Source organism: Vombatus ursinus, unplaced genomic scaffold (genome assembly GCF_900497805.2).
Source record: "Vombatus ursinus unplaced genomic scaffold, bare-nosed wombat genome assembly UNPS02014841.1, whole genome shotgun sequence".
Taxonomy (NCBI): Eukaryota; Metazoa; Chordata; class Mammalia; order Diprotodontia; family Vombatidae; genus Vombatus; species Vombatus ursinus.
This window is the reverse complement of record NW_020954619.1, coordinates 18,319,372-18,338,402: the sequence shown is the minus strand read 5'-3', so window position 1 is coordinate 18,338,402 and position 19,031 is coordinate 18,319,372. Positions and strand designations below refer to the sequence as shown.

The 19,031-nt window shown below is 37.2% G+C and overlaps 1 protein-coding gene across 2 annotated transcripts in view; it reads left to right on the top strand.

Annotated features, from left to right (window-relative positions):
• The first annotated feature begins 1,204 nt into the window (after positions 1-1,204).
• PLCB1 (phospholipase C beta 1) overlaps positions 1,205-19,031 on the top strand; it is an 840,557-nt gene continuing 822,730 nt past the window's right edge. For both annotated transcript variants that reach the window (XM_027840410.1, XM_027840412.1), the window contains exon 1: positions 1,205-1,506. In XM_027840410.1, coding sequence (XP_027696211.1) covers positions 1,408-1,506 — 99 coding nt within the window. In that variant the 5' untranslated portion in view covers positions 1,205-1,407. The remainder of the gene's footprint in view (positions 1,507-19,031) is intronic.

Genomic DNA, 19,031 nt, shown 5'->3' with positions numbered 1-19,031 from the left:
GAGGGGAGGGGTTTTTTTCCCTCTGTATAACAGTTTTTTAATTTTCTTTCAAAAATAAAATTTTATTTGATAGTTTTTTTTGCATTGCCTAAATTTCCTTCTGTTCTTTTCTTTATTAAATAACAACAACACAACCACAAACAAAAAACATTCACTTGCTTGGAAGATGACATTTATATACAAATATTGCAACCAATTTTTTCAGGACTGTCCTTTTATCTCCCTGCAAACAAAATGTACCACTTTCTCTTGTGCTAGATGCCAGTCTAAGGAGTGTATTCAAACACAAAGCTAAGGATAAGGTGTCCAGGGGTGTAGATCAGCGTAAGGAGATTTATCTAATTCATGTCTCCGGGCTGCTTACTATCTCCTCCGCCAGTAATAACTGTCTATTGTGTAGCAGGCTTCAGTGTGCTCTCTACTTCGGCACCAGCACCAAGATTTTCTCATTTGGGGATTCAGGATTATCTCCACCAAAAACCTACATCCCTTTTCCTCCGTCCCATTGCGGGTTAGCTAGCTGGAAAAAATAAGCCCCGATCCCTGCCTTAGCCTGTCTTCCCGCTTCCTCTCCTCTCCTTGCTCAGTGTTCCAATGAGCCCAGAGAAATCCAACCCTCGCATCCAAGCCTCTAGCCCCTGAAAGGTAACCGGGCATGCTCACTGAGTCTTTTCCAAGGAGAAAGTGCCTCGTTGTAGTGGTGTCCAGAGGCCGGGAGGTGCCGCTGCGCCCCTGCTTCCTTCCATTGGCCTGACCCAGCGGAGAAAGTTGGGCTCCGGGAAAGGCAAGGGAAAGGAGGGACGGAGCCAGCGAGCGTAGAGGGGAAGGGAGGGGGGAGAAGAAGGAGAGTGGTGTGGGAGGGGGACGCCGGGAGCGTGTGTCACTCGCTCACTCCACTCCCTCTGTGTATATAGGATGTGCTGAATGGTGCTCTTCAGATCCGCGGCGGTCGCGGAGGAGGCAGCGGAGGAGGAGCAGGAGCCCGAGCCCCAGTCGAGCCCCAGCAGGCGGCAGCGGCAGCTGCGGTTACAGCTGGCTCCCCAGCGCCCGGTCCCTCCTGGTCCGTTGGCCAAGCCCCAGTGCCCGGTTCGTTCCTCGCTCCTCCGTGCCTGCTCGCCCTTGTCTTCTCGGCGTCTGCTGCTGCTCCCCGACGGGCGCCTGACACCACTTTCCACGGAGGGCATGGACCCACGCTTCTCCGCCTGCTCCGCACTCCAGCGCTGAGCCACCTTCCCCTCGGTGAAGGGAAAGGAGGAGAAGGAGAGGAGGGGTGGGGGAAAAGCCAAAAGAACCCCCCCTTTCCCAAACCAATCCAAACCCCAATCCCACCCCTCCCTTTCTCACCCCACTTCTCTCCCCTTCTCGGATCGTCTTTTCTCCTCTGCTGGGAAGCCTCCATGTGTGTAAATGGCCGGGGCACAGCCAGGAGTTCACGCTTTGCAACTCAAACCTGTCAGTGTCTCCGACAACCTGAAGAAAGGCATCAAATTTGTCAAATGGGATGATGTAAGTAGCCTCTTTAGTCTGTTTGTTGAGTTCTCGGCTGTTGCCCTCTCTTGGCGGGGGAGGGGGTTGTGGGGGTGGGGAAGGTGGGAAGAAACACACTCGTTATGCAATGGGCAGAGTGAATCGATAAGGGTGCCAGAAAGTACACATGTTGGAAACTGCACAGGCAGTAAAAGGGCAGAAATTACTCCAGGCAGAGAGTGTGTGTGTATTTGTCTGTGTGTCAGTGTTCAGTATTTTACGTCCTTAAGAGCAGAAAGCAAAGAGATGAGGATTTTTTTTAATTGCCATGCTAATACCTATGACAAGGCTTACACTGCCTTGACAGATCATTATAGTTTGAAAAGTGATATGTGTGGTACTTCTGACCAGGTAGAAAAGTGTACTTAATGTGCTTTGGGAGAAGGAAGCTTCTTTTTCCTCCTACAAACGCAACTCCCAAGTCCTCCATCATTCCTCCAGAAAATGACCATTTGGTGGTCTGAGTTATTAATTTGAGAATGGCAAGCTGATCCATTGTACCCATTTAAGTGATCTGACACCAGACATCATCGGCTCACACCACAGGTTGTTTGCTCTCAAAGTTATCTCTGTCTTCTTGAAAGTGGGGGTTCTGGAGAAGGGCTAATGGGTAGAAAGGGATCATAGAGAAATAAAGTGACATTTTGTGGATTGACTGGGGGAAGAGCCAATGGCTTAGCAGGTGCTGCTTGCTAATTTCCCAGAGCTTCCATGGCTTTTAAGGTAACAGCCTGAAAAGACCCTGCTGTGAAGTTTTACCATGAAGTGTCTGGGGTCCCAGCCTGGTAGGAGAGGCAATAGGGCAAGGGAAGAATGTAGATGAGAATTGTCATAATTTCAGGGCCCCACAGGGCACTGAGAGTTTTTCACCTGAGAACCTAAAAATGACATTGGTCCTCAGGAGGCATAAATTAGACACCCCCCCAAAAATCACAAAATATTGAGGAAATAAGTTTGGACAGACAATAGGGAATTAATTTTTATTAATACTACATCCTTGATTTCATTCAGAATTTATTGGCATGAATTATTCATTGTGATAAACAAGAGGCTTCCAGGGTTGAGGGAGATTTAAGTCCAAATGATTGAGGTACCTCTTAATCGGAAGTAATTATAGGACAATTGGGTACCCTTCGTGTTGAAAATGTTTTCCACTCTGCAAATTATAGCCTATTATCCTTCAGGACATTTCCCTTTTAATAGTCTTATGCCATTTTTCTTCTGTGTGAAAACAATTTAGATGGTCCAGGTAGAGGATGTAGTTACTTAATCCAGTAAATTTGTTTCGATTTTTTATGCAGTTGGAAGTATGAATAAAATGTACTATATTTTTATTGTTTTCTTGTCGATTATCAAAGGCAATAGGCAAAGAATAAAAACTGTATATCTTTTCAACTCCCCTATCCTTTTGGAACAGGACTTTTTTTTAGGCGGTGGAGTACATAAATGATTTAGAATCTACTCAGTGTGTTCAAAGAGTCCAGTAGATATTTTGTCTGTGTCAACAAGTCCATCAATAAAACTGATATTTCCTATAGAGATTTTTATTCACATTCAGTCTTGACAGAATAAGTGTAATCAGAACTACAGAGCAATACAAAGGAGACACCTGTGACAGAGGTTTAGTAGCCTAAAGTAAGATGAGACTCTTAGTATAAACTATGAATTCCTTTACCCTGTTTTTCTCATAACCACATACTTTATGCAAAATCTCATTGATTTCTTATTTAATTTGCATGCTACCACAGAAATGTATTAGCATATAGTAGAAAGATAGGTGAGCTAGTCAGCCATAACAAAATCGAGAGTAAGGGTGAGCAAGGTACTTAATTACTTAGAGTTCAACACATAGAGGGGTTGCAATTCAGAGTATTTAAAAATGTTACTTTTTATAAGTCGCATGTTTCTGAGGCCAGAAAATTCTGATCTCTGTGGCTCATTGTATTTTACCAGGAAGTCCGGAAGCTTGCAGTGGACAGCAACACAGTGGATGCACAAATTTTAAAACGTTGCCTAGCCAGTACACACATGCCTTTCCAGTTCTCATTATAGGTTTTGGTTTCTAACCCTACTTCTCCATTAGTTAGCTGGGTGACATTCCATTCCATTTTGGGTCTCATTCTTATTTATTCAGTGGAGAACTCACCTGCCCTGAAACAGAACGGAATGGATCCAGAGCTGATTTGTGATTGTTTTCTGGATCATGAGTGGTCAGGTATTTGAGAATTACCCTGTTCACCCCCATGTTCCATTTAGTCTAGACTGCTAACCCTAGTCTATATCTTTTCCACTTGAAGACAGGATGAGGGTCAAAGTGGTCTTTGGGATTAACATAGATTAGGCCACTTAGTATATATTTTTCAGTAACTGAACTAATACTAGGCTAGGGGTTGAAAAGCCTGGGTTTTAGTCTTGGCCCTGTCCATTAATTCTCTTTCAGCTTCAGTTTCCTTATCCACAAAATGAAATTATCATTATGTTGAATGAGATAACATATGACAATATATTGAAAATCTATAAAATCTTATACAAATATTTAATAAAATAATGACTAGCATTTATATAATACCTTTCTATTTACCACCTTCCCCACACAAAATACATATATTTTGCTAATTTGATCTTCATGATAAATGTACTGCTAAGTCCATACAAATTTTGCCTGGCATGTAAATCTTAGGAGTTTGGAGAAACCTCTTGAGAACTGATGATCTACCTACTGAGGACATAGAGACATAGAAATTCTTCAAAAATGTAATAAACTCTAAGGAATCTTTTTACTTCTCCAGGGATCTTTTGCAACAGTATGATATCTGTTCCTACAGGCTTAATTCAGAAACAAAATTCCCTAACAATTGCTTGTGAAAATAAAAATCTAAATAGAAATTTGACTTCAGAATCCTACACAATAGAATTACGAGGAAGGAAGGAACCATGAGAAGTCATTTTAACTATCTCTTTACATTTAAACAGGATACCCAAGTACTGTGGCAAGTAGAAAAGCCCTGTCCTTGAGGATTTCCCATCTAGTCAGAACAGATGAGATGTAAATATTCGAAATAACTATAGATCTCTTATTTGTCTTCCAAACTGCTTGGTGTTATCCCAAAATAATTAGCTCAATTTTCTGAATGATATGTGGGCGTCATAATGCGCTTATATGATGCATCTCTAAACTCACATTATAAAAAAATTAAGTACCATTGCCATTTTGATGGTTATTACAAGCAGAGATTATTTAATTTTTTGTTTGTTTTTGTCACCCCTGGACCTAGCACAGTCCCTAACGCAAGGGTAGGTGTTTATTCAATGCTTGTTGATTAATGAATTGATTCATAGATCAGAATACATTTTCCCATAGTCCAAAATTTTATCAATGACAGGATAAGCACATATATATATACAAGGAATACCTTCTGAAGGGGTGATTCAACTTTAAGTGGAGGTGGTACAAGTTCATACCACATAGTAAGGAAACTTCTTCTGGTTGTAATTTTTAGCATAGGCATCATTTTGTTCAGAGACACCTTTACCAAAGATTTCCAAGGGGCACTTGTAATCAAATCCAGTGCACAACAAACCAACAAGCATTTGTTATAGTAGGAGACAACTGTGTTCAAGGTGTTGTACTAGACTGTTAAGAGTATGAGAATAAAGAAAAAAAGCAATCTCTCTCAAAAATGAAACATAATGGAAAGAATTCTGGATTTGGAGTGAGAGGACCTAGGTCAGAATCATGGTTCTCCCATTTACTATATTTGTGATGTTGGCAAGTCACTAGACCTCTCTATGAAACCTGATTTCCTCTTTCATCGAATGAAGAGGTTGGACTAGATGTCCTCAAAGATCCTTTCCATTTCTAAAGCTTATAATATTCTACTGCAAAGATACAACATGTAAGCAGACATGTTGGCTTGAGGAGAACACTAGGGAAGCAGATCAGGAAAGGTTTCTCATAACAAATAGCACATGAGCCAAGAACTGAAGGAAGCTAGAGATTCTAAGATGTGGAGGTGAAGAGGGAGTGCCTTCCAGTATGGGAACAGCCTGTCCAGAGGCCCAGAGCAGGAGATGGAATGTTCAGCTCAGGGAACAGCATGTTGGGCAGTTTGGCTGGAATGTAGAGTGTGTGAATGAGAATAATGTGAAATCAACCTGACAAGGTAGAATATAGACAGACTGTTGTTGTTGTTCAGTCATTTCAGTCATGTTAGACTCTTCAAGACCCCATTTGGGGCTTTCTTTGTAAAGATACTAGAGTGGTTTGCCATTTCCTTCTCCAGCTCATTTTACAGTTGAGAAAACTGAGATAAACAAGGTTCAAATGACTTGCCCAGGGTCACGCAGCTAGACACAGTAAGTGTCTGAGGCTGGATTTGAGCTCAGGAAGATGAGTGTTTCTGACTCCAGGCCCAGCACTGTGCTGCCTTGAAACTTCACTGCATGATACCAATCAGTATGTTATCAATAATTTTCCTTCCATGAACACAGTTCATCAACTTCAAAGAACATGTTTATTTACATGTCAAACACAACAAATTAGCACCTGCCAATGAGAAGCCTTTCTTCAGAGAACTGTCAAGCTTCCTTCTTTTATTATAATGTGTTAAGTAAGACTCTATGTAGGCATTAGCTCTAATAGTTTTCCATCTTATGTACTCTTGAACCTCAAGGCAGATGTCCTCAGTTGGTGCCAATAATTCCTTTTGTCCCTTTCCCCAGCTTCCAGCGGGTAGTGTTTGTCTTCATTCCTATTGTTGGCCTCCTGGTTTTGCAAAGGACATTTTACAAGGTTCAATTCAATATACATTTATTAATCTCTCACTAGATGCAAGATATCATATTAGCATTTGGGGATGCAAAAAAAAATGAAGAAACAGTCCTTGTTCTAAAAGAGTTTACAGTCTACTGCTAAGACCCTACATATACACAGATAAGTAAATACAGAGTACATACAAAGCAAACACAAATAAATTTAATTTTGTATATGGGAGAACACGAACAGATAGGGGAAGGTTTAGGAAAGACCTCATGGCATGGAGGGCAGATTATGTAAAGACACTTCAGCCAGAGATCCAACGCTCAGTTTGGGGAACAGGAATTAGGCCATTTTGGCTAGAATGTAGACTGTGTGAGGGAGAATGATGTGCAGTTGAGTTTGGAAAGTGAAGTTGGAGCCAGATTATAAAGGACTTCGAATGAAAAGCAATGGGAGCTTATTTTTTTCCCTGAAAGGCAATCGAAGCGTCTTGAGCAGGGGTGGAACATGGTCAGACCTATGCTTTTGGAATGTTGATTTGGAAGCTGTGTGGAGCATGGACTGGAGAAAGGAAAAGTCTGGAAGCAGGGAGATAAATTAGGAGGTTCTTGTAATAGAACAGACCAGAGGTGATGAGAGAAAGATTTTGAGTGGAGAGGAGATGGGTGTGAAGAGATATAGAGGTAGAATTGGCAGGACTTGGAAACTTTTTCTTATTTGTGGGGGAGATTAAAGAACCAAAGATGACTCTATGGCTTCAGCATCTTGTGACTGCCAGGATGAAGAGGTTCTACTGACAGAAACTGGGAAGTTTGGAGGAGAGATGTAGTAAAGAGAATTAATTTTGTTTTTTGTATTTGAATATATATGTTTGTATATTTGTTTATATATGTTAAACATATATCAAATATATGTTTATATATTTGAGTTTAAGATGCCTGTGAGACATCTATTTTGAGATATCAACAGTCGATTGGTGATGAAAGATTAGAGCCTAGCAGAGAGACTAGGGATAGAAGATGTATAAATCTGGGAGATATAGGATGATAAAAGCATAGATTTAAAGTAGGTAGTTAAGGACCAGAGTCACAGAATAGGAAGGGACCTCAGTGACGGTCTAGTCCAGCATAAACTTGAAGACAACTGTCATTTCCTCTTCCTACCCCCATCACAACCAGTAGGTAACTGGTAGCATTTGAATTGATGTCTTCCTGCCTTCAAATACAGCACCTTATTGCACCACACTGCCTCTCTATATTTGGATCTTTGGGAGCTGATGAAATGACTAAAAATGATAGTGGAGAGAGAGAGAAGGGTGCCCAAGAAAGGGCTTTTTGGGACACTCATAGTTACGTAGTAGGATATGAATGATACTTTTAAATCCTGGCAATTTTAGGATAATTCAAGTTTGACTAGCGTGAAACTTGTAGAAGTCTGGATTTGTTTGGAGTCAGAAGACTTAGTTTTGATTTTTGGCTCTTCTACTACTTATGTGACCTTGGACAAACCACTTCCCCTCTCTCACACTTCATTTTCTTTATCTGTAAAATGAGTGGGATGTATTATATGATATCTTCATGATGGTACTATGAACCTCCTGAATTAGAACCCTATTAAAAATACAGCTTGTCATTCTGTGGCAATATCATAGGTCAAATTCTTCTACTTCTAAGTAAACTTAGACACAGTAAGAACTTAATAAAATATGATTGATCTATAACACCAAAGTTGTTTTGTTCCACCAATATTGAAAAAAAATCTTCCCATTGCTATAACTCTTATTTAATATTGCTATATTATCAGTTTGATTCTCTGGATGATGGATGAGGGTCAGCAAGCTTGTGTGTCCTCAGATAGCTAGATTTATGTGGGAATATTAGGGGAGAATAATCTCCACTTTTATCAGGGGTCAAGATAGTTTATGTCTGGGAACATACCAACCTGTGATAAGGCACAAATAAGGTTACAAAAGGAATAGGGCAAGGGATTGTGGCACAAGGCAAAAGAGTCAGAGAAGCCGGGTTTGAGGTTTGTTCTTACGTAAATCACCTGCCACACATATAAAGATTATGTGAAACAATGCATGTAAAGTGTTTTGTAAAATTCAAAGGGTTATGCATATATCAGCAATTATGATGACTAAGGTTCCTCCAAATTCCAGAGTTATATTTCTATGACTAACAATTTGCTATAGGGCCCTTTAGCCCCTTTCTTCTCCACACTAAAATTAACTGTTCTATTCACAAAAATTGGGGTGAACAGTGACAGCTTTTGTTTTCCAACTGTTATAGTATTTAGAAATTCTCTAGGATAGGTATTTGCCCCATCATGAATGTTTGTCACCTCTATCCTGTATCACATTCCTTAAGAGTGAATAGTCTCATTTGTGCTCCACAGACCATGATAGCAACTTTTGGTTGGGAAAGGGAAGAATCAAGCTCTATATTAAGTGTTGAATGTTTACTGTGTATTTCAGTAGTGAAAGACCCCATACCCAATGAACACCTCTGCTCAAAAAATGTACAATTTTATTTACATTTTTGCTTTCTTTTGGTCCTTATCTTTGATTTCATAAATCTGGGGAACTCCTTATGGAAAGTCCCTCTGCTAATGCAAATCAACACTTATAGTAACTTATAGTTTTAGACAGTTGCCATGGACAATATGCTTTGTCTGTGGTCACCCAACTAGTTATGTATTCGAGGAAGTTCTTAATCCCAGGTTTTCCTCAATCAAAATCTAACCCTCTACCCACTATGCCTTGCTGCCTCTCTCACATTTACCTCATTAATTATGGGATGGAAAACAAGTTTTCTTTTTTACCTTCTTTCTTTTTTTATTTTGAAAATTTTTTATTCTTTTTGAGGCAAAATGATACAGTGGAAAGGACAGATTTTGAATCAGAGGGCCTGAGTTCAAGTCCTGTTTCTGTCACTACATGTGTTATCTTGGGCAATTCACTTAACTGCTGTGAGGCTCAGTTTTCTCATCTATAAAATGAGTGGATTGGACAAGATGACTTCTAAAGGTTCTTCTAGCTTTAAATTTCTAATCTTATGATTCTATGGAGTGACAACTCAGCTTCAGTTTTCTGAATTGTAAAATGAATGAATTAGACTAGCCTACTCCAAAGGTCCCTTCCATCTCTAAATATATGAATTTGTGTATTAAACAAAATTATTCTGTCATAATAAAACAAACCCATTGTTATTCAAATATAGTAATTTCTTAAATGATCTGTTTTTCATTTTAATTTCTTGATATTTTAAAAGGATCTTAATATGAAAGAGAAAGAAGGTAGAATTAATCCTCTGCCAAGAGTGAACTAGTATTCTAAAGGGTTCTGTAGTATCCCTAATTGCCAGAGCCACCTCCTTTCTTCAGGAGCAAAAAATGTTTTGAAATATAGGTTTGCATTTATGCTCTTCAGGCAAATAGTCCCCAGAAGCCAAAGTAAGAAAATAGCAAGAATATATAAAGATTTAGAATCTTCTCAGCAAAGCCACTGAAGCATGGCTATGACTTTTGTATTAGATGTGATTTTTCAGGAGAATTCCCCAAATGACCCAATGCGAAGAGCTGATGACAAGGTTAACGTTGAAGCAAAACTACAAGTTCAGTGAGCTGAGTGGGCATGAAGTCCCAGAATCAGTGCTAGAAAGAGAGAAAGAAAACGGGAATAAATGACCAACCTGAAATGAAGGAGCTAATAAGGTTGACTTGATGGTGGTTGTTGCTTTCATCTCTGCTTATCCATTTCCCACTAAATCATATGTTTGCAGTAGCCCTAGTATGAAGTCTGGGAAAGTCAGCATATGCGACACACGTTTTGGAACCAGAAACATTTAAACTTAGCTCAAATAATACAGTTGTGTGACATTGCCTGAAGTCTGGTTTTGGTTTTTTTTTTGGGGGGGGCTTAAAAGGTGGATTAATTTTATGACCTTATTGAAATATATATTTATTTTCTAATCCTATATTGAAGGCACCTTTACTTTATTTTACCATGCAATCCCATTTACTATCTGTAGTTCATAAAGATCGATGGCCCAGATTATCACTATAATAATGCTATTTTTTTCCACTTTAAAGTTTATCCTATCAGTAAATAAAGATGTGATTATTTATACCAGCAGCTGTATTTATATGGCACTGGAACATTTTGCTTTTTAACATTGAACCCAGTAACCTGAAGTTAATAAGAAACAATTCTGATAAGGAAACACTTAAGACTACACAGATAGTGCCAATGGAAAGTGGAACAGGATTTAGTTGTGAATACTTGACCAGTAGTATAGACATCTGCCTAAATAAGCATTATCTGTAATTTAAAATACTAGTTCTCATATTGCTAGTGCCATTATTAGGTTTGTAGAGCTATTTGCATAGAATCATAAACTTCATGTACTTTTCCCAAAGCATTATCATCTCCTGGTGTCCTGACTCTGCTTCTATCTACCAATGTATGATCAGTGCCATGTGTCTCTATATATCACTTGGCTGTAAAAATCCTATCTAAAGCCAAATATACTCATAATCCAGACAGACCCAATGATATCCATGAAAGTATAATGAAATATAATATAAAGAAGGCCAAGCTTTTAAAAATTCTTGCTGGTTTATGTCCTGATGTCTTTGAGACATTATGTCTGAAATCCATTGTGTCCTAGGCATATTTATATGATTTAATCTCTGGAAAAATAAACACTGATACATATATATTTTTCAATAGTATAGAAAACATCACATTTCAACTTATATCCAGACATAGATCAATTTATTGTAAATGAGAAAATCCTATTAAAAAGATATGTATTTACTATTAAAGTGGAATTTCCAGAAATCTACATCTGTTTTTCATTTCAAAGGTTGAATGAGTTTTCCATGTTTGGTTACATTTGGCTTCTTTTCTTTCTAATTATAGTTGTGGGATCAAGCAGTAAAAATGGATCCGTTTGTAAAAGAAATGGTTCTTACCTGAACTAGTTATGGTAGCTTGGTTACTTTGTGTTTAGGAAGTATAGATACTTACTTAAGTAGCTCAAAGAACATATTTTATTAGTTTAGAAAACTGAATTCATCTTAAGCATAACCCTTTGAGAAACAGGTAAGGGTAAAGTAATATTAATTCTACTTTCTTAGGTAAGGTGCAGAAAAGGTTCTACAAGACCATGTAGCAAGCATTTGTCAGAGGTGAGCAAAAATGAGGATACCGAATTAGCTCTTCAGATATGATATAAATGTTAAATATTAATATTCTTGTTAGCTGTTCAGTAACATTCTTTCTAGACTTGTCTATTCTTTGATTTTTTTTTTTTAAGAACCAAAGTGTTGTGCATCATGGGTTATTTCTCCTTTCAGCATCAAATCTAAGGACATTCCCGGGTGCTGTGTTAGAATGCTTCTCTTGAAGAGAAAAGGAAGTGAATGTGTTGTAAGATTTTATCCTGGGACTTTTGGTAATTAAAGCTTGGGTATGGAGTTAAAAATGGATCCATATTAAACCAAATTATTTACTTGTCCCTTTCCCTTTCTTTAAATCAAGCATCCACACTATGACTTTATCCCCTCTCACTGATGTCTTTAGGATAACATTTTCCACGGTGGTAGTAGAAAGTGTATTTTGGCATATACTGGGGAGGACATAGATATGAATAGTAATGAATAGTTGGCTGATGCCATGCAGGAAACACAAGCCCAACGCACAAATACCAGTGTATTTTCTGGAGTTTTTGCAAATAACACACATTGGTTTCCTGATGTGGAAACAACCATTGTGGCAGGCATTTGTTCAATAATGATATTAAATAAATGGAATTTTTTCCAGCACCTGATTGACTAGATTTCTATATGCCTAGCATTATATTACAGTAGTACTTCTCAACCTGTACCTCCTGCTATATAGTTTGTATTTTACTTTACTTCCTCAGGGAATGGCCCATATTAATTGATGGGAAAGGTTGTGGGATAAGATTAAGGAGAGGAGTTAAATCTTTGAAAAGCATAAAGTAAGAAACATAATAGGAGAGGAGTCAGGGAAATTGAGATTAGGAATTCAAAATATACCTGCTCAAGGGCAAACCTTCAGGTGGGTTCTTATTCATCAGTGAAAAGGAAGACATAAGAATTAACAGGGGATAGAAAAGAATGGCAAAGAGATTTAATGTTCAGTGGCTTCAGTAGTAGTCACGCATAGGGAAGCTAAATGAGGCAGGCGTCCAGTTGGCAAAGATATACCAAGGAGGTCTTGGCAACACATTGCTTATTCACTATGTTGTTAGGGAAATACTGGCTCACAGACTTTTAGTTTGGTATGGAGTTTGATGTCACATTGGGGCCATACCTTATCTCCTAGCAGACTTCCTCTCTGTTTTGATTAGTGTTTCTATTCATTATTTAGAGTATTAAAATACTTCATGTGGTAATATGGAACTGCTTGTTGTAAGAGTATTTGAGCAGCAATGCTCCTTATCAACTAAAAGTTTAATTTCAGATCAGAGTATTATCTCTTCTGGGCTATTCCCCCCAACTTGTACTTAAGATCTCAGGTTGGGGTCTCCAGAGTATGTCGACTACTCCTTCCCTGAATTCTGGGAATGACACTGAATGGCTGGGTTTTTAGTACTGTCACTCATGAGTCTCTATATTTTACATATTTGAAACTTGATCATGCCTGACAATGATTCCATTATATTAATTTAGGTGGGTATGGAAAATTCCTCTTATGCTCTCCTCTCCCCCTACCCAGTTAGACATTTGTTGTCCTCAGCAAATAATTCAGAATTCTGAATAGTTCTCTAGTGACTTGGGGAGGTTTCAAGAATTATGCTTTTCTAGCATCTTCCCCAGTGACTTTTTCTAAAGAGTTTCAGAAAAAAAATCTATATGAAACAATTCATAAACAAATGGAAATTAGTATTTGCATACTTCTGAACACATGGTGATCATGGTGATACTACTTAACCAACAGATACCATTTTATAAAATTTCCATTGCTGATTGCCTGTGCTTTCAGGACTGTCCCCAATCTAAAGACAATAGAGCAAAGAAAAATAAAAAGAAAAGAAAATCAATCACTTCCCTCCCTGCCCCTAGAGAGAAATCCTGGTCTCTAAGGAGTACCCAGAGCACTTGGGGCACTGCCCACAGTGATCAGGGACCTGTGGTCAACTAGAAGTCACTCTTCTCAGGTGAGGAACCAAGTTATCCTAGGTGAAAATTTTTCATGAACCTTTTCTACATCCAACTGGACATTTGAATAAATCATCTCCAAGTATCCATTCATTTCTATACAGAGTACAACAAAATGTCTTCAGTGATCCTTTTCACACATAAATTGAGCCCATAAGAGGCCCAGGCATAGATTTCCCCTAGATCCCTTTATCACAGGACACCTGAAATTTTCTTGAAGTTTCTCTCCTATGGCATAGGACAATCCAAATGGAGTTTCTATTAGGATAATCAAGTTATCTTAAAAGGAAAACAAACTCAGAAAAGCTTCAGAGAGGTGTGAGACTTACTCATCCAACTAGTGCTTGAACTGCAAACGTCAAGCCCTGGAGGATAGTTACTATTCCTAATCAGTATTCTAGGGATAACCCTGAATGGCTAGGTTCTCAGTTTTGACTTATGAACCTCCATCAGTGTATTTCTAAATGATAATCAACCAAACTTTATTTTTTTTGTTTTGCTTTTTAGCAAAAGGCACTAAGGTTGTATAGTACGAACAGTTAATATAAAATATTCCCTTCAAACTGAGACATCCTCTTCCTTTGCTTTCACAAAGTTCCTGAGGAGACTGGGCTCACTATGAATTTAATGAAGCACACATGTAAAGTACACATGTGGGAAAGGGATAACTCACAATTTTAGGTTATTGGAAATTCTTTTCTCCCTTTGTAGAGTCACCATTAAATTCCCCTTAGGTATAGCTCTTTGCTGGATTCTGAGGTTAGGTACCTCTCTAGAATCTGTATCCATCATCCTATTTGCCATGAGGGGGTCATTCTCCCTTAAACTGCTTTCTCCCTGTGGTCCAGGCACAAGAAGCTTTCTCCTTTAGGTGCTTCAGATCCTTTAGTCTCAGTTCTCTTGACTGTCAAGTTGTTGGATTGTCTTATACTGAAATTCTTTAAAACTTCCAGAGGCACAGTTAGCTTTAGACAGTCAGTCTTCCCCTTCTTGACTCAATCAAAGAAGTCCAGTCCAGTCCTTAAGAATATATGACAGAATATGAATCATCATATTTACAATATGTAAAACTTCATCGTGTATGTAAATTGATTATATTACATTCATTGAAGGGGTATATAGAACCCTTCTCCCAATAATTTAAAATTTTAAATGTTAAGTCGTATTTTTTTTTTCCTGTTTCAAATCTTCCCATTTACCTAAGGCTTTGGGAATATGTAAGGAGCACAAGCACATCATTTTAATCCAGCATCTAAAACTGCTATTAGAAAAATTCTAAAGAGTTAAAGATGACAAATAAAAAAAGAAAATAGTGAATATACTGCAACACAGTAATTCATGAAAATTAGAAAAAATAATATATGGTTTTTCTAAGAATGAAAGACAAAGCAGAGAAAACTAACTATAGACCAACGTAAAATATTAATGCAAAATTTAAAAATTATTCTTTTCAAGGAGACTACTACTATTCATCCAGAAAATAGTTCACTATAACCAAGTTGGATCCATATAGGAATACAAGGATGGTTCAAATTTGGGAGAATAGCTAGAATTATTAATCCTATAATCCATAAAAACCAAATGCCACATGATTTTTTTCAATAAATTCAGAAAAAGCCATTGGCAAAATATAGTATAAATTTACGTTAACAGTCATTATCTATTATTGCAAATAATTTAATATTTAATATTATGTATAGTAACAGCAATATTGTTTTAAGAATGACTTTGAATGAATAAGTTATTTTGACTATTATAAATACCCAAATTAACTATAAAGGACATAGGAAGAAAGAGAATTCTGCATCCAGAGGAAGAAATGATAAATAGAAGTATGTAAAGAATAATTTTAAGCATATATACCTTTCTGTGTGTAATAGTAGCCATCTCTAAATTGGGGGGAGGGAAGAAAAAAAAAGAAATTTACATGGTAATTTTGTTGTATGTTTGAAAGGTATAGTAAGATGTACATGGTAGATTTGCAGTTTATTATACAATCATCTCTTTTATTGTATATTATTATGGAAAGTCTTGTTTTATTCCAGAAATTAAAAATAAAATTTAATAAGAAAAAATATATCAGTTGTTAACTTCCAAAAAAACCCTTAAGAAATAGGCATCAAAGAGCTCTTCTTTAATATAACCAAAAGCTTATGTCTAAAATCGAGAGCTAGTAATGGACAAACATTAGAAACTTCCATATTTGAAAAAAAGGTAAAGCCAGGATGCTCCCTCTCCACATTGTTATTTGACATAGTTCAATGAAACACTAACAAAAAACCAGGAAGAAATCTTAATAAAACAATCGCTATTGAAAATAACTATGAAATTTATGAACTGTCTGGGAGTTAACTTAACAATACATACAAATTGCTGCCATAATAATAGTAGCAACAATAAGAACTATTATTATTATTATGTTTTTAATTATTACCATAGAACTTTAAGGTTTGCAAAGCACTTTATGTGTTACCTCATTTGACAATCAAAATAACTCTGGGAGGTAGGTGCTATTATCATTCTCATTTCATATAAGGGGAAACAGAGCCTGAGGGAGGGTAAATAACTTGGTCAGTTACATAGCTCTCGCTCTCTCTCTCTCTCTTCTTTTTTCTCTCTCTTTCTCTCTCTCTCTGTCTGTCTCTTCCTCTTTCTCTCTCCTCTCTCCTCTCTCCTTTATCTCTCATTGTGTCTTTCTCTCTTTACAAACACACATCACAAATATACACACATTTATATGTAAGTACAAAGCAATCTTTTAAAAACAAAGATAAACATCTGTACAGTGATTCACTCTATATAATGAAAATGATATTACCTCAACTAATTTATAAATTTTGTGCTATATCAATCATATTACCAAGGTGACATTTTCTAGAAGCAGAAAAAATAATAACAAAATTTATTCAGAAGAAAACATTTTCCTAAAATCTCAATGGAAATAATGAGGAAAAAAACACAAATGAAGGGGGCATAGCTTTACTAGAAAAAATTACATCATGAAGTAGTTGTTATCAAAATTATTTGGTATTGATTTAAAAAAAAAACAGAAAAGTAAATCAGTGGGATGGACTTGATAAATGAGAAAGAGGATTTGAAAACATTAATCCAGTGTTTGATAAACATACATTACTAGAGGGCCATTGATTACATCTTCTCCCAGAAGATTGTTCCAGTTATTATTGCATCTTCATATTCTGCTTCCTGTCAACAAACACTACCAAGTCACCCCAATCCTTTAAAAATAACCCTTCCAAAAATCACATGAACTCATTTCACATATCTGTCCTCCCTCTCTCAGCCTAAAAGTTGTCTATACTCATTGCCTCTACTATTTCTCTGACTCTCTTCTAAACTCTCTGGAATCTAACTCATCACTCAACTATTTTCTACGAAATTACTAATATCTTCTCAATTGTCAAAACTAATGTGTTTTTCTTAATCCTCTTCCTCATGACTCCTCTGCATTAGTTGACATTGCCATCCCCTCCTCCTCGACCATTCTTCTGTGGGACTTTTGTGACACTCTTCTCTTTAGGTCCTCCACACACACACACAGACACACACACACACACACACACACGTATCTGACACTTCTTAACCTCTTTTGCTGACTGAAGACATTGATGCCATGCCCATTAACTCTAGGTATAGCTCAAGGTGTTTCCTTGGGCCCTATTTTATTTTCTTTCTATATTCTCTCACTTAGTGACCTCATCAGGTTCCATTATTATTTCTACCCAGGCCATTCCCTCACAAATTCCCTTGTATTTCTCTTCACTCTTTAATCACACACCCATCATCAGTTAAATCAGTCATCTCCTAATGCCTAGACTATTGCAATAACCTCCTAATTGTTCTTTCTCCCTTATCTCTCCTAAATACCACCTATTTTCTAATCACCTGTGAAATGGTTTTCCTAAAGTATCGGTCTGACCATGTCACTTCTCATCCTTTAATAAACCCTGGTAGATTCGTCTTACCTTTTAGGATAAAATATAAACTTCTCTTTAGCATTAAAGATCTTTAGAATCTGGCCCCTTCCTATCTTTCCAGCTTTTTACACATTAGTCCCTCCTATGAACTGTGCTGCCCACCACTATCTTGCCTTTTTGTTGATATTTACACAATATACTTGTGCTCCCATAATGATGCCTTTACATAAGAAGTTTCCAATCTTAAAATACATTCTCTTTTCACCTCCTCTCTTAGAGTTCTGGTTTCCTTTAAGATTCAGCTCAAGTATTACTTTCTTCATGAGATTTTTCCTGGTCCGGCAGCCTCCAGAGCTTTCTCTGTCTTAAACGTTTTCTATTTATCCTTTATATAGTTTATTGCACATATTTGTTTGCTTATTTCTTCCACTAGGTAGTGAGATCCTTGAGGGCAGGAACTGTCTTTTCCTTCTTTTTTATATCCTTAGCACTTAGCACAGTGCTTGCCATATAGTAGGCACTTAATAAATATTTATTGACTGACATTCCCTGAGATGCTTAGAGCAAAAGTAGAAGTGGCACTAAAGAGGTAAAAGGAAAATGTCAGATTGGATCAAGTATATACAGAGGAGAAATATGTTCAAGGAAATGTAATTTTGTGGGTATTTTGAAGCCAATTTGCAAAGTATCCAAAAAAGAGGAAGTTCTCATATTTATGGAATAATCTCGGAACTTATTGGTTCCAAAAATAATGATCAAGAAAACAAAAACAAATGTTGACCCATATGGCTACTTTGCCATCTACGCACAATCTTTTGAGGACAATTCATTTATACACTGAAGCAACATATCCTTGGTGAGCATATTAGTAGAAAATAAGCAGACTTTTGCAAATGATATTCCACATTTTAAAATTGACTAAAAGATGTAGAGAATGTAACATCCCATTATGCTTATTGTTTGTTGATTACCTAAATGCATTTGACTCTTTTTCAACATGATGATTTCCATCTATATATCAAGATCACTCACAATTCATTGGAAGATGTACCAATAGAAGTAATACTGTTCAATGACTAACTGATAATGGATATCAAGTAAAACATAAAATGGGTAAATGCATGGTTGTCAGAAGTACTGATCATTTCAATGAAGGTGTTCCAGCACAGGGTCCATGCCAAGGAGGGATTCCCTATGGATGGTAAGGTCTTCTAAATGTTCCTGTTTATCAGAGGTTCCCAAACTTATTTGGCCTATTGCCCCCTTTTAAAAAACTACTCAGTTCCACCCCTGGAAAGTTATTTTCTTTAACCCTATGGTGTTTTTTGGGGGTGCAGAAATTTGCATTATTTCAAAAATATAAATTTTTTAAAATGACACATATTAAATTTAATAATTTATTGTAAATTTGTGATTTTTTCCTGCACTGAAATTTTGATGATGCAATATTGCATCATGTAACCATATAGTATCATATTGTAAACAAGTCATTACACGCACATTTTCCTGCTGATGTGTGTTGGACTTACCAACAATGCATGACAAGCTTGTCTACCAACACTTGCTTGTTAAGACCTGTTGGCAGACTTGACTACTGATCAGTTATAACTTGCATTTTG